The sequence below is a fragment of the Pyrus communis genome, chromosome 14, assembly GCF_963583255.1.
Source record: "Pyrus communis chromosome 14, drPyrComm1.1, whole genome shotgun sequence".
Taxonomy (NCBI): Eukaryota; Viridiplantae; Streptophyta; class Magnoliopsida; order Rosales; family Rosaceae; genus Pyrus; species Pyrus communis.
In genome coordinates, this window is record NC_084816.1 from 2,421,334 (window position 1) to 2,436,601 (window position 15,268).

At 37.1% G+C, this 15,268-nt stretch overlaps 1 protein-coding gene across 1 annotated transcript; it reads left to right on the forward strand.

The window, feature by feature from the left end:
• Positions 1 to 1,299: 1,299 nt before the first annotated feature.
• Positions 1,300 to 13,130, forward strand: LOC137715624 (uncharacterized). The gene is made up of 10 exons (XM_068454968.1): positions 1,300 to 1,437; positions 1,532 to 1,656; positions 2,297 to 2,401; positions 7,946 to 8,347; positions 8,962 to 9,172; positions 9,866 to 9,938; positions 10,433 to 10,534; positions 12,418 to 12,499; positions 12,605 to 12,646; positions 12,738 to 13,130. The coding sequence occupies exons 5-10, from the start codon at positions 9,168 to 9,170 to the stop codon at positions 13,022 to 13,024; spliced, it is 591 nt and encodes a 196-aa protein (XP_068311069.1). The 5' UTR covers positions 1,300 to 1,437; positions 1,532 to 1,656; positions 2,297 to 2,401; positions 7,946 to 8,347; positions 8,962 to 9,167; the 3' UTR covers positions 13,025 to 13,130.
• The last annotated feature ends 2,138 nt before the right edge of the window (positions 13,131 to 15,268 follow it).

The window sequence follows — 15,268 nt, forward strand, 5'->3', positions numbered from 1 at the left end:
TGGCCTCAGGCTCTCAGGTTGGCAATTCCCCACGAGTCTGGAGCTCCGACCTCTACCTTCACTCGGGCTTGCCCACGCTGGAGCTGATCCACCGGGCCTCGGGCCCTTGTTCTGTCCCCTGTCCCCTGAGCTTTAGCCCACGCTGGGCTTGCTCTTACTTGGAGGATTTGAAGGATCACATTGATGATTTTGTTAATGCATACTTGCTTCAAGACCACCGTGCAAAAGGTTTGTTCCCCTTTCGCATTTAATACTTGTACGGCATGTCTGCAAATGTTTTCATTGTTCAATCGGTTTGCTTCTAATTTTGATTAGGTAATTTTGCATTCGTTTTTACTTCTTTGGAATGTCAAAGAGTTGTCGCAGAGATGAGCAATGATACAAAGGAAGTTGGAGCAAATTACCTTTGTAAAATAACAAAATAAGAATTTTTTTGCAGCAAATAAAAATCTTTCCTATCCTGAGATATTTTTATTTAGATTAATCAATGTTATCCCAACATATATTATTAGCTCAAATTCATATATTGCAGCTGATTTCTAATTCCGCAGCAACGCGCATGTATTACTATCTAGTATATACTAAAAGAGTAACCTTCAACTTAATTCCCGTCGTATCCTTTTAGAGTCAGATTACTGCTACTTATACAGTGGATTTCCGATTTTGTCCTCGCCCAATTTTCTTTTATTTCAACTTTGCCCCTTTTGCTTTGCTGTCAAATGAATAACGATTTTGTGACGCGTGGGATCCTCGACCGCTTCCTTCCTTTATCCCCCCTCCCTCCTCACCTCATATGGCAAACCCTCTCTTCACCTCGTCTAAACACCATGAGCTAGAAGAGAGACAAACCCTACTTCTCCCGCCAAGCCCCCTACTCCGGGTCGAAACACCGTCGTCCCCTGCCTCCACATCCGGAACCCAAACCCGAGCTCGACAAGCCCACTTACAAGCAACCTACTGTGCCACCGACTCCGCTCAAGCCGCCATTGCTGCCTCTCTCGACCCATCGTTCGGTATCACCATCGAATCCAAAAAAGTACTGATCTTTCCTCTTCAATTGACCCAAAGAAGCTTTCTTTTTACTATTTAATTTCTGGGTTTTCGAATTTTTGTTGAAATTTGGGGTTTTGCCGCAGCTGCAGGTGCTTTGGCCGACGGACTCACTTGCCCAGTGGCGGAAGGGAGTTGGAGCTGGTGCTGAAATTAGAGATTCCGGTGCCAGGTCGTTGGAAAGTTCGATCACTGCTGCCACCAGTTCACGCAGGCCTCATCTCTAAGCTTTGGATCTGTAGACTGCTACAACTGCAGAGGCAAGCTCTGTGATAAATCTTTTAATTCACTCTATATTTCTTTTTTCATCTGGGTAATTAACTAATTTCAGGCCAGGTCAAACGCCGCAGCGGCCTCGCTCCGTTTTCCAAAATCCTCTTCACTTAGGTAAGCAATTCAGACTTTGGTTCAGTTTTCATCATGCCCAATTTTGTGTTTATACCTAAAATTTTTTAAAACTGATTTGGGGTTACTGAAATAGGCATGCTCGATGAGTGCTGCAGCACTGCCATCCCTGAATCAGAAGATAGTCGGAAGAAGGAAGAAGAAGAAGAAGAACAAGAACAAGAAGGTCGCGGAATATTGAAAGCTTTTAGCTTTGTGAAGGTATGCTTTTTCGAACTCACTTCTTGCTTTTGTTGCACTGAATTGGTATATTGGGTTCGAATTGCGATGACGATGAAGTGTTTTGAGGGAAAGACTTGAGTCAGATTGCAACTGAGAGACATAGGTTCAAGTTGAATTGTGTAAAAAATAAAAGAGATTTCAAATTTGGTTGACACTGGGAAACTATGAAGATTTAATGGTGGTTGGAATCATTGATCTAACCAAAGTGGGTTTCTGTATCATGTATTTCATGAGTAGAACTGACATATCATCTATATAATTGACTGAATTATATACTCTAAATATCAAACTTTCTTAATGTCATGTGATCAGTATGAATGGATTTGATATGGGAAGGTTTGCCTCTAAACTAAATCCCATTCCCAAGTGATGTTATGTGACAGAATTTATTCCGCACTATGTCTTTAAAGGAAATGTTCATTAGTTTATACTCATAGCTGTTGTACTTACAGGTTAGTTTTATATATTTTTTTTAAGAACCATGCATAGTAGTTAAATATTATGACATTTGAAAATCCTTAATTCTGTGATTGGGATATGATTACTATGTATTCGCTTTATTTAATTAAAATTTACGAGCGATGGAAAATTTAAAATTAATTTATGCAACAATTATTAGGCACTATGTTTCAGTGAAATTTAAAACGAAGGTGAAGGCGATATCTGTATCCTTCTACACATGCATTTAGGAAACTTTGATGATTCACCTATATTCCACCAACTGGTATGTTCATTCTCTAAACTTTTATATTTATTGTCATTATCGTATGTTAATATTATGCCATATAATAGGGCAAATGACAAGTCATCCAATGTAGTTACTGTTAAATAGTATGATAAAGCTAAATGTAATCAGTTTTGTTAGTTACTGTAATTAGTTAAGATAGTTGAGGGTATTCTTGTAACTAGCCTAAGGCAGCTAAGGCTATATATATTCACATCTGTGTAACTGATTTTATTATTCAATACAATCAGAAAACTTACAGAGAAAGTTTTCTATTTCAATATGGTATCACGCCATTCTGCTTCCCGGCACTGACCTTCTCTTCCGCTTGACAAATCGATTGTTTCTTGATCGCTTCTCTCTGATTCTTTGCCTTTTTGTCTTCGATCTCTCTTGAATCTTGATCTCTTCAAGATATGGCTGCTCAATTTGACTCGCCACCAACTGGATCGTCTTCTCCGATTATCTCTCCTTCGGTCCAAAACCCTAATTCTTCCTCTAATCCCAGTCCTTTGAACTCGTATACCTCTCTTACGATTCACAACATTGGCAATATGGTGCCGTTCAAGTTGAAACCATCCAACTATTTGCCATGGCGAGCACTGTTTGCTCCCATTTTCCGCTGATACAAACTTCTTGGTATCATTGATGGCACTGAGATCTGTCCTTCGCCCTTCTTGCCTGATCGCTCGATGAACCCTGCCTTTGAGGATTGGTATGAAAAGGATCAAAATCTTTTGATTTGGCTTAATTCTACCCTCTCCGAAGAAATCATTCCATTCGTAGTTGGTGTTTCTTCTTCTCGCGAGCTCTGGGTAAAGCTTGAACAGCGCTTTGGTGGAGTTTCGAAGGCTCACATTCACCAATTGCAATCGCGACTCCAATCAATTCAGAAAGGCTCTCAATCCATCTCTGATTATCTGCAACAAATCAAGGGAATTGCTGATTCCTTGCAAGCTGCTGGTGCCTCAGTGTCCGATCGTGACCTAATTGCTGCTACACTTCATGGATTGCCTGATGAATTTGAATCTTTTATTGATTCCATCATGTTGCGGTTATCTTCTACCTCCCTTGATGAGCTCCATGGTCTCTTACTCACCAAAGAGTTATCTATGGCTCGTCGCCGGCCTATTATTCCTTGTTCTGCTACTGAGCCTTTTCAAGCATTTTCTGTACACTCTCAACCTCCCCTGCTTCCTACTCCATCTGCTTTTGCTGCTCAAAATCAACCCCTTCACTCTGCTTCTCGGTTTAACTCAAACTGTGGTAAGCCATCTCGAGGTAATTTCTCTTCCAATCGCAACAGTCGCAATTTTCATAATTCTCGTGGTACTTTCCCTACAAATCGTGGCAATCGAAATTATCAAGGATCTCGCCATTTTCAAGGTTCTTCCACCTTCAAAGTTCCTTGTCAGATCTGTGGTTCTAAAAGTCATGAGGCAATTAACTGCTTTGATCGTATGAATCCGGACATCTGTGGTCGAATCCCTCCAGCCAAACTTGCTGCTATGTGTGCGCATCATTCAGTCAAACCATCTCAGCCCTGGTTAATTGACTCTGGTGCCACTTCCCACATCACCAATGATGTAGCTAATATTTCTTCTCCTACTCCCTACATTGGAGAGGACAAAGTCTACATTGGCGATGGTAAAGGATTGTCTATTCATCATATTGGTTCATCATCTCTGCACACTCCACATAATTCCTTTAAACTGAGCAATGTTTTACATGTTCCTTTCATGAAACACAATCTCCTGTCTGCTTATCAGTTTCTTAAGGATAATAACTGTTCATTGACTCTTGATCCTTATGGATCCACTGTCAGGGATCGCATTTCGGGGAAGATGCTTTTGCACGGCCCTGTTAGGGATGGTTTCTATCCTCTCCAAGGTTCCACCAGTCTCCATCAATCTCCCTCAGCTCTTCTTAGCATCAAAGCACCTGTCACACTATGGCACAAACGCCTTGGACATCCTTCCTCCTCAGAAGGGATATCTACTAATAATCTTGCACTACAAGGCAAGAAGCGTGCTGATTTTTTCTGCTCAGATTGTGCACTTGCTAAGAACCACAAGCTTCCTTTTGGAGTGGCTTCTTCATCAACAACTCAAAGTCTCCAACTTCTGCATTGTGATCTATGGGGACCTGCCTCTGTTACATCTAATAGTGGTTTCAAGTATTACCTACTTCTTGTTGATGACTTTAGCAAATATAGTTGGTTTTTTCCATTGAAGTCCAAATCTGATGTATTTTCTACATTTGTTACTTTCAAAAGCTATGTAGAAAACTTCAGTGGCAATAAAATCAAGATTCTGCGCTCAGATTCAGGGGGTGAATTCACCAGTCACTCCCTTGCTTCTTTTCTTCGTGCACATGGTATATTACATCAATTTAGTTGTCCACATACTCCTGAACAAAATGGTTGTGCAGAGAGGAAGCATCACCATCTTGTTGAGACAGCTCGAACATTACTTGTTGCCTCTCATGTTCCTCAAGTGTTTTGGGTTGAAACCTTCTCCACTGCCATATATCTTATTAATAGGCTTCCTATTTCTGGTCTTACAAAGTCTCCTTGGGAACTTCTCTTCAATCAACACCCATATTACTCTAAACTGAACTTTTGGCTGTCAATGTTATCCCTGGCTTAAGCCTTACATTCCCAGCAAACTGGAAGCTAAAAGCAAAAGTTGTGTGTTTTTGGGATATAGTCTACAACATAAAGGCTATAGGTGTCTTGATCCCATGACAAATAGGATCTACATATCTCGACATGTTGTTTTTGATGAACACTCTTATCCATTCAAGTCCCTGCTGAGTCACAGTTCAAATTTAGAGACTTCATCTCCAGCATATTCTCCATCCTTGGATCTTCACTTCCGCAAATATGTCTCAAGTTCTCCTACAACTAGTACCTCTTCAGAATCACCATGTCCTTTTGCACCTACTTCTATTCCTCAGATCTCACCTCCACCTGAAGTTCCTTCATGCACTCAGTCAGTGGATCATTCTCTCAGTTCTTCCAGTTCTGTCTCTCTCAGTAATTCTTCTCTCGTGCCTATTCAGCCAAGTCATCCACCAATTTCTGAGAATACACATCCTATGATTACAAGATCTAAGGCTAGAATATACAAGTCTCGATCTTATTCAGCAACCAAACATCCACTTCCTGTTGATCTTGACTTTGTTCCTAGTACTTATTTGCAAGCATCAAAGCATGCTCACTGGAGAGCTGCCATGCAAGCTGAATATAATGCTTTAATCTCCACAGGCACTTGGTCTCTTGTTCCTCCTCATCCTTCTCATAATGTAGTTGGTTGTAAATGGGTTTTCCAGGTCAAGAAAAATCCTGATGGCACTCTTGACAAACACAAAGCCCGCTTGGCGGCAAAGGGATTTCATCAGCAAAAAGGAGTTACTTTCAAGAAACCTTCAGTCCTGTTGCTAAACCCGTTACCATTCGAATTCTTTTTACACTTGCTGTCCAATATAATTGGTTCTTGAATCAATTAGACATTAGCAATGCCTTTTTTCATGGAGACTTAAAGGAGTATGTTTACATGCAACAGCCCCCAAGTTTTCTTGATTCCAACTCTTCCCATTTTGTTTGCAAGTTGAAGAAATCCTTATATGGTCTTAAACAAGCTCCTCGAGCTTGGTTTGATAAATTGTTTCAAGCCCTTCATACCCTTGGGTTTCACCAATCCCAATCTGATGCTTCTTTGTTTGTCCTTCATGGACCTCAGTTAGTCATTGTTCTTGTTTATGTGGATGATATTCTAGTTACTGGCCCCAATTCTCAACTCTGTCAACAGTTTATCCAGCAACTTAGCACTCAGTTTCCAGTGAAAGATCTTGGTCCTTTACACTATTTCTTGGGATTGGAAGTTCACAGATCTCCCAATGGCCTCTTTCTCCATCAGACCAAGTACTTACTTGATCTCCTCAAGAAAACAAATATGGAAGGTGCCAAACCTTGTTGCACTCCTCTCGGGTCTCAGAAGCTGGACCACAGTGGGCCTCTCTTATCCAATCCCACTTAATATCGCTCCATAGTTGGTGGATTACAATATCTCACTTGGACTCGACCGGATCTTGCATTTGCTGTTAATCAGATATGTCAGTTTATGCATGCTCCAAGAGAACAACACCTTCAAGCAGCAAAAAGGGTTCTCAGATTTCTTAAAGGTTCTATTTCTCATGGTTTATGGTTTACTAAAGGTCCCATCACTCTTTCAGCTTACTCTGATGCTGATTGGGCTGGCTGCACATTTGACAGGCGGTCCACCAGTGGATATTGTGTTTTTCTTGGCTCTAATCTCATCAGTTGGAGTGCAAAGAAACAAAGCACTGTTGCTCGTTCCTCTACACAAGCTGAATATCATTCTTTAGCTCATACTGCAGCAGAACTCACTTGGGTTTGCAAAATTCTCAAAGATCTTCATTTCCCTCTTCCTACTCTACCTACCCTATGGTGTGATAATATCTCTGCAATCTCTTTAGCCTCTAATCCTATTTTTCATGCTCGAACCAAGCATGTTGAGATTGACTATCACTATATCCGGGAGTTGGTTCTTGCAAATCTCATCAAAGTTCAATATGTTTGTAGTGAAGACCAATTGGCTGATCTTCACACCAAATCTTTGTCTAAGAGCAGGTTCTCTTTTCTCTGTTCCAAGCTTCCAATTGGAATCCTCACTGATTCCTCCTTTAGCTTGAGGGGGTGTGATAGGGAAAATGACAAGTCATCCAATGTAGTTACTGTTAAATAGTATGATAAAGCTAAATGTAATCAGTTCTGTTAGTTACTGTAATTAGTTAAGATAGTTGAGGGTATTCTTGTAACTAGCCTAAGGCAGCTAAGGTTATATATATTCACATCTGTGTAACTGATTTTATTATTCAATACAATCAGAAAACTTACAGAGAAAGTTTTCTATTTCAATACCATAAAAAGCTGAAATCAAATTTGTTGTTTTGCTAGCTGATCTTATTGTCATAGGTTACAATTTCACATTTTTACTTTCAATTCTTCTTCGTTTTTTCTTTTTTCTTTTTGGAAAGCATGAGTGTAAAGTTTGATCACTGAGTTTGACAAACAAATATATTGAAATATAAAAATTGAATTTAAATTTGTCAACTAGATTTTCTTTTTCTTTTTCAAATTGGTATTACATATTGAAAAAAATATAACAATGATTGTTCGTTTGTTTGGATGAGGTGAAATCCAAATTTATACGACGGGAAGAAGTAAAGAAGTTTTTTTCCCCTTATGCATCCTGCAAATGATTAGGTAAAAACAGTAAGAATTGCAAATAATGTTAATCGTTATTTTTTTTCTTCTAACCAACAATGCAGTAAGGATATTGCTTATGAATAATTATTGTAAAATGAACTCTTTATCTTAGTTTGTTGGTAAATATCACATATTCATTATTCATCCATTGTACATATATATCTTACTCCTAATTATTCATGTATATCTTACTTCTAATTGTTTTTTGATTGTGGTAATCTATTGTTTTACTCATTCACTCTACTCTACAGATTTGTTTGAAAACTAGCAGGAAGAAAGAATGAGACGGTTGGAGTGCAGAGTGGAAGTTTACTTTGATGCTAATAGGTTGGATCACCAGGTGAAATTTTCATTTTGAGATGTATACATACGTTCGCTGCTTACATATAAATTACTTTGTGTACCTGCGACAACTTGCTTGATTGCCCTGTTGTTTTGGCTGCTTACTCAACCTTTTTATACATAGGAGAGATTTGAGTTTTATCATTACAACTAAATGTCCATAGACACATGATACAGATTGAAACAAATGTAAAATTTAAAATGGTATGAATCAGGACAGCTGCAAGCTGTGATTTGCAGACCTTAAAACGGAGAAGTAACTTCTCGCTTCAATTCCGCAGCATAATCCAGCTTTTGAGTCCAGTTTTCAGGTATGGGGTTTCTCAGCTACCTCTTTTTTGAAACGAAACATTTGAGTAATACTTGCCAGGATATCCAATTAATTAGATCAATTTTTGTTTAATTGGGATTCTTAAATTTGATTTTAGGGATTTTAATTTGATTGGGTTTTGGGTTTACGATTTCAATTTAACAGTTCTATATTTATATTTTCTTGACTCTGTAAAAAAATTTACATAATTTTGAATACTGATACATAACTAAAACTCATTTTTGCCTAAAATACTGTTTGTTAAACACTGGTCTCCCATTAAGGTCTGATTTCTCAATCCAATGTTTCTTTGCTGTCTAAGATGATTTTGGGTTATATCACTCAGAAACAATTTATTTTTTTGAATTATTTTTTCGCTAAGAAAGTGAAAATCCCTAGCCTTTAGATTTTCCAGTATTTTGTCGGTAATAATAATTTTTTTGCGGCTTTATACGTGTCTCTGTTTCCAAATATGATGATCTCTTAATTTACCATTGTAGCTTTTGTAATATGATGATCTCTTAATTTGCTTTGACATATCTTCTTTACTTCCTCTTCTAGCTCTATATATGATTCCATTGCCAAATAATTATTCCATATTTCCTATTTTTACAGGAAGCAAATCATTGAATACACACGGAAAATTAAAAGAGTTTTAGTTTTTGAATTCGTATTCAATGAATTTGAAATGGAGAACTTGGTTGATTGAGACAGAGAGAATCTGACAGCTCCAAACTCTGATCTGCTGATCTCGAAATGGAGAAGTTACTTCTCGCTTTACTTTCACAACGTAAACCAGCTCCTCAGTTCAGTTCTTAAATATGAGGTTTTTCAACTACCACTTTTCTGTAATGAAACATGCAGTACTCGCCAGGATATCCAATTAATTAGGTAGTTTTTGTTTAATTGAGATTCTTAATTTCATACTAGGGATTTTAATTTGATTGGATTCTATATTTTCGAAACTCAAGGTAAAAATTGTTCAATAGTTTCAAATACATAGGATTAGTTTCATAACTTTATGGGTTGCTTTGTTATTGATTTTGGTTGCAGATTTAATCCCTTGAACTTGAATTGGATCACTCTATGGGACTTTCTGTTGTTTGGCTTCTTTCTTCTCTCTTCACATTTCTCTCACTCCCTTGGTCAATAACTTTTCACCATTTTCGGTTCTTTCTGAGAGTTGAATGAGATCTGGGCAGTCACTTAAATTCAGGGTAGCTCTATAAATCCTCTCGGTTTTTTTTTTAAATATTTTTCTCTGTTCTGTAGATTTCACCAAACAGCAGAGAATAAAGTTGGCATTATCCGTGGAGAATTCTGTTTTTCCCATCTTATTCCATAAAACTGAATTTTCAGTTATTTAAAGATCTGAATTTTTTCAACCAGATGCTGCTGGGTGTAATGTTTTTGGTTGGTGCTTGCTTGCAACGCAATTTGGTGCTATAAAGTTTTGCGTTTTACAATCTGTTCATGTTTAAACCTCTTCCAATTTTGCAATTATGTGTAAATCTTGCAGGTCAAGATGCGACACCTATCTGGGCAATGTCTGGATGTCTAGGCTTGGATGGAGACTTGGAATTATGGAAGAGGTGAAGTAGCTTAGCTCTATCTCATTAGCTCTTATCTGTTATGTTTAAGCTCATTGGTACTGGCTCTGAGGTTTTTCGAAACTCTCCATTTTCTTTTATTAATGTAAAAGAAGTGATGCAAATCCAGTAAAAGTATAAATAAGAACTATTAGGGAAAAAATAGTTATATAATTCCAAGCCTTGAAGAAGGCTACAAATATATGAGAATGACATAACTTCGGAGTGTTTATGTTTGTTCATTTCTCCCTTATGGTTTTTTATGCCTTTTAATGCTTGAACAACGATGCAGGTCAATCAAGCAGATAAGATTTAGAAAGAAAACGCCACATCTATTGCCAGCAATGCTCAGTGGGAGAAGTATAGGAAACCAAAGCTTACAAATCCGATGCCTTTTAGGTTTAGAACTGATGTATATGATACCTGTTGTGACTAATTTCTTTAATAAGCAGTAATAGCGTTGATGCTTTATGTGATATGTTTTGGGTTTTTTGAAGGAAGCAACTTTGGAGAAAAGAGCTCATGCGCCACTGAAGGAGATCACATTAGTCAGGACTCCAGGGGCAAATTCAACAAGCAAACATCATAACGTGATAAAGGTATTTACGCATGAATCTGAACAATTACATTGTGTATCATTGTCATATAGGCAAATTTGTTATGTGTGATGGTGTATTTATGCATGACTGAAATGGATAATGTAACAATTTATAATTTTGGGTTGACTAATTTTCTGCTTTCTTATGATTTATTTGATGAAAGTCAATCTTCAGGTACATTTTTCAAATAGGTGATCATTAATTCTCATGAATACTGCTCCTCTGGTTTTTTAGGCTACAAACGTTGAATTTAGTATTCTTATATTTTAGGGAGTTTTAACGAAAGGCCCACGGTACTGTTCACTTTAACGAAAAACCACATTTTTACATTAAAAAGTCAAACCTAGTACTATTCACTTTACCCTTTATTTTGTTCTCATCATTAAAACTCAAAGTTTTCAAGCCCTTTTCATTAGTTTTCCTTATATTCTAAAGTTATTGAATTTGAATAACTATTGAAATTATTGAATTTGGTATTTCTGTATTATATTGGAGTAGTAATAGATTTTCTTTCAGTAACTTTTGACGATGTATTAAATCTAAATAAATTTCTTAGTGTGTACATATAAGGCACATCACCTGTTCTCCGTTGGTCGATGTGGGATCTCACAATATTTTAAAATTATAAAAACTGTAGTTTTTTGTGGGTCATTACACAATGAACAAAGATGAATTGTGAGAACTAAATATTGCTTTCATAAATATCCGTGAATTACTGTGTATAATTTGGACGATGTATTAATCTAAATAAATTTCTGAGTGTGTTTTCAGTTTAAATAATTTTGACATATGTCTGCATGAGTCTAATTGATCCTCAAACAATATGCTTGTTGGCCAATAGAAATTATTAATCTATTAGCTAATGCAGATTGGATGAAACATATTAGTATGCGTTCAAATTCTGGATATGAAAATATAATTGTCTCCAGTAATACTAAATTTCGTTATCGTTATGGTGTATAGATCAAGTGGATTAATTATAGCTACGTGGGGTGCTTCAGAGTGTAAGGCATGTGGATAACTTTTCAGTGGTCGAATCGTGTTCTTCAAAATGTTTTGATTAATTTTCTTGAAGTTCAGTTGCTAGCTAGTATTTTTTTTTTATTAAGAACATGTTTCACATGAAAGACCGTAGGACCAATCATTAATATGCATAATGATTTGGACGAAAGTTAGCTAAGGCATCAGCCACACATGCAGTTGCTAGCTAGTACATTTGGTGTTTTATGTTTTTATTTTATGTTTTTATTAACTATTAGGTGTACCAACAGTTATGTAAATTTGGAACATTTTTCAACATTAAGACATGATATTTGGAGCTAATGAAGGGTTTGGCGCAAAACTGAGCGCAGTGGTGTTTTAGGATTCATACCACCAATAAGACTTTTTTCACTCTCTCTTCAGACCTGACTTTTTTTATAAACAATAAAAAAAATCTTGTCTGTAAGATATGTACGATCTCATATTTTTCACTAAAAAAGAAAAGAAAAAGAAAGGTAAGATCTCATGTGATTGGTACAGGGTAGGCATGCATGGACTTGTAATACAAGTCAAGAAAAATATTAAGGGGGATCCTATCTTCTATAAGTAGCATGGTAATCGATATACAGTTCTACTTTCGCTGATTCATAGGGTTTCCATCCCAAAAACTTTAACTTCCATAATTCACACAATATTCTCTCCAAAATGCCGCCGGTAAGCCTTTTCATATATGTATATATTTTACTACTCTTGCATCTTGTTGCAGTTATGTACCTTTTTTCTTTTAATCCAACTGAAACTAATTAATAAGGCGGGAAGGTTTTCTTAAATTAGCTGACATTAATTAAATGTATAAATTGATCATGTTGTTTATACATCTTTTGTACAAATTGATGGTGCAGCAAATGAAGATCGTTGTGAAGGTGCCAATGCACTGCGACAAATGCAGAACCAAGGCCTTGAAGATTGCAGCTGCTGCACACGGTATGTGCCTTTTGATATTATCATGATTCAAATTTTCTTTCAACGATTTCATTGTTAATTATAGTTGGCATGGTTATTAAAGAGTATCATAATTAATGAAAGCAGGTGTTAGTAAAGTGTCGATAGAAGGAGCAAACAAAGATCAAAGTTGAAGAAGTGAAGCCGGCAGATAAACCTGGGAAAAAGCCTCCAGATGAACCTGTGAAAAAGCCTCCACCTTGTCCTTGTCCTTGTCCAGCTCCTCCACCTTGTCCTTGTCCAGCTCCTAAACCTTGTCCAGCTCCTCCACCTTGTCCAGCTCCTTGTCCAGCTCCTCCACCTTGTCCTTGTCCAGCTCCTAAACCTTGTCCTTGTCCAGCTCCTCCACCTTGTCCTTGTCCAGCTCCTAAACCTTGTCCAGCTCCTCCACCTTGTTCAGCTCCTTCACCAAGCTGTGTTCAAAACTGTTGCGCTACCCAGTTTCGTCCAATGTACTGTGAAGTGGTTCATGAATATCCAGAACCAACCACTTGCTCCATAATGTAATTGCGTATGACATGAATAAGTTGAACTTGATTATGATCATTTTCATTTTCTCTTTTCCCTTGTAGATGCATGGATCTAAAGTTCATAAGAAATATTTTTATATCAATTGCTTGTCTCTTTGAAATTTTGTTTGTGTTTCTGCTTGTGCCTTTTTCATGTGTTTCCTAACCCATATGGAATTGCTCAGGTACTAGGAAACACTTCTGATCATAACAAGTTTGTCAGAAACACTTTTTCATAAGTGCTTTTATCAGAAACACTTTTATGACAAACATGACAAGTTTGTAATCCAAAGAGACCGTCATTTATACGAGTTGCCTTTAATTATGTACTTGTACTGATCCATACTAATTTTCGACCAATAAATGGGTGAAAGTATGATTATATAGCAGAATGTGTGGATGCATGGTTAATCAGGGTGTCAACGCACTTAAATTATCTCTATTTCTTGATTTCTCTACAAAATGGGACCTGTCCACCTAAGATTTCTCCGCGTGTGGGTGGCAAGGTCGAAGGTTCAACCAATCTTCTAGGGGTCCGTTTCTTTTATTTTTCCATAAAAAATGAGTTATTCCATTGATGAAGCAGCCAAAATACATTAATACATTCTAGCCAAGATATGTTGTGGGTGTTGTCTAGCTTTACAAGTGATGTGGACTCGCTTGTTAAGCTTGAGTATAGATCAGTGGTGGCCGATCAGGCCATCTACTTTATTTAATGTATACACAAGATTCTTTGTAAATTAAGAAATTGATCATTGGAGATGATGCACCCATATTATTGTTTTCTTTCGTCATCAAACCAGGAAAAGAAAAAGGATAGGGAAGATCAAAGAATTGAGCTGACTAGGTAGAATACTAAAGAAGAAGGCTCGAAAGTTATGACTCCAACTCAATAACAAATTAGGGTGTAATTTCCCCACAAGAGTAGAAATGTGGTGATGACACAACTTTATTATATCCAAGAGATGATTTCGTTTTGCTTTTGATTTTGGGACTGAAGGTTTCATTGCGAAAAAACCATTGGAGGCAACTTAATTTTATGTACATTACACATACGAAAACTTATTACTTGCCACATCATATAGTGAATCATTGTAGTCTAAAACTGTCTAGGTGGTCCAGTGGTTGGAGACGAATTCTACACGGCATATGTCTTGGGTTTGATTCCTGGAGCTAGGTGAATCACAAGATGGTGGCCATGGGAGACTAAAATGCCTATGTAAGTCTTCTCAGCCCTCGAAAGAGTAGACTGTTGTGACAAAGCCACTGGCTGATCATCTTTTGAAAAAATGAAATAAAACTATCGTTTCTCTAACATTTTTCTATTATAAAATAATAAACTTTTTTTTTTTTTTGAACCAAGTAAAAGCTTAAACTTAATTTCAAATTCGACTTTCAATTTGCATAACATTATTCTTCCTCTACGTACTTTACAGGGAATTCATCGAAAGATGGCCAAGTTAATGGACCTGGATTGTCTGCCCTCCCCCATCCCCTCCTATTTTTGTGGTCACGGTTAAGCCACGTCAACATTTTATATTGATTTTTTTTATACAAATAATAAAACAAAAAGCAATGAGAATATAAAATGTTGACGTGACTTAACCGTGATCACAGAAATAGGAGGGGATGGAAAATATATGGAATGGGGAGGGCAAACAACCCAAGTCCCAAGTTAATCTACAACATGTACCCAAGTCCCAAGTCCATAAAAAATGAGTTATTCCATTGATGAAGCAGCCAAAATACAATCTAGCCAAGGTCTGTTGTGGGTGTTGTCTAGCTTTACGAGTGATGTGGAAGTTGCGGTGACTTTTGTGAGTTTGAGTATAGATCAGTGGTGGCCAATCAGGCCATCTACTTTATTTAATGTATACACAAGATTCTTTGTAAATTAAGAAATTGATCATTGGAGATGATGCACCCATATTATTGTTTTCTTTCATCATCAAACCAGGAAAAGAAAAAGGATAGGGAAGACCAAAGAATTGAGCTGACTAGGTAGAATACTAAAGAAGAAGGCTCGAAAGTTATGACTCCAACTCAATAACAAATTAGGGTGTAATTTCACCACAAGAGTAGAAATGTGGTGATGACACAACTTTATTATATCCAAGGGATGATTTCGTTTTGCTTTTGATTTTGGGACTGAAGGTTTCATTGCGAAAAAACCATTGGAGGCAACTTAATTTTATGTACATTACACATACGAAAACTTATTACTTGCCACATCAGATAGTCA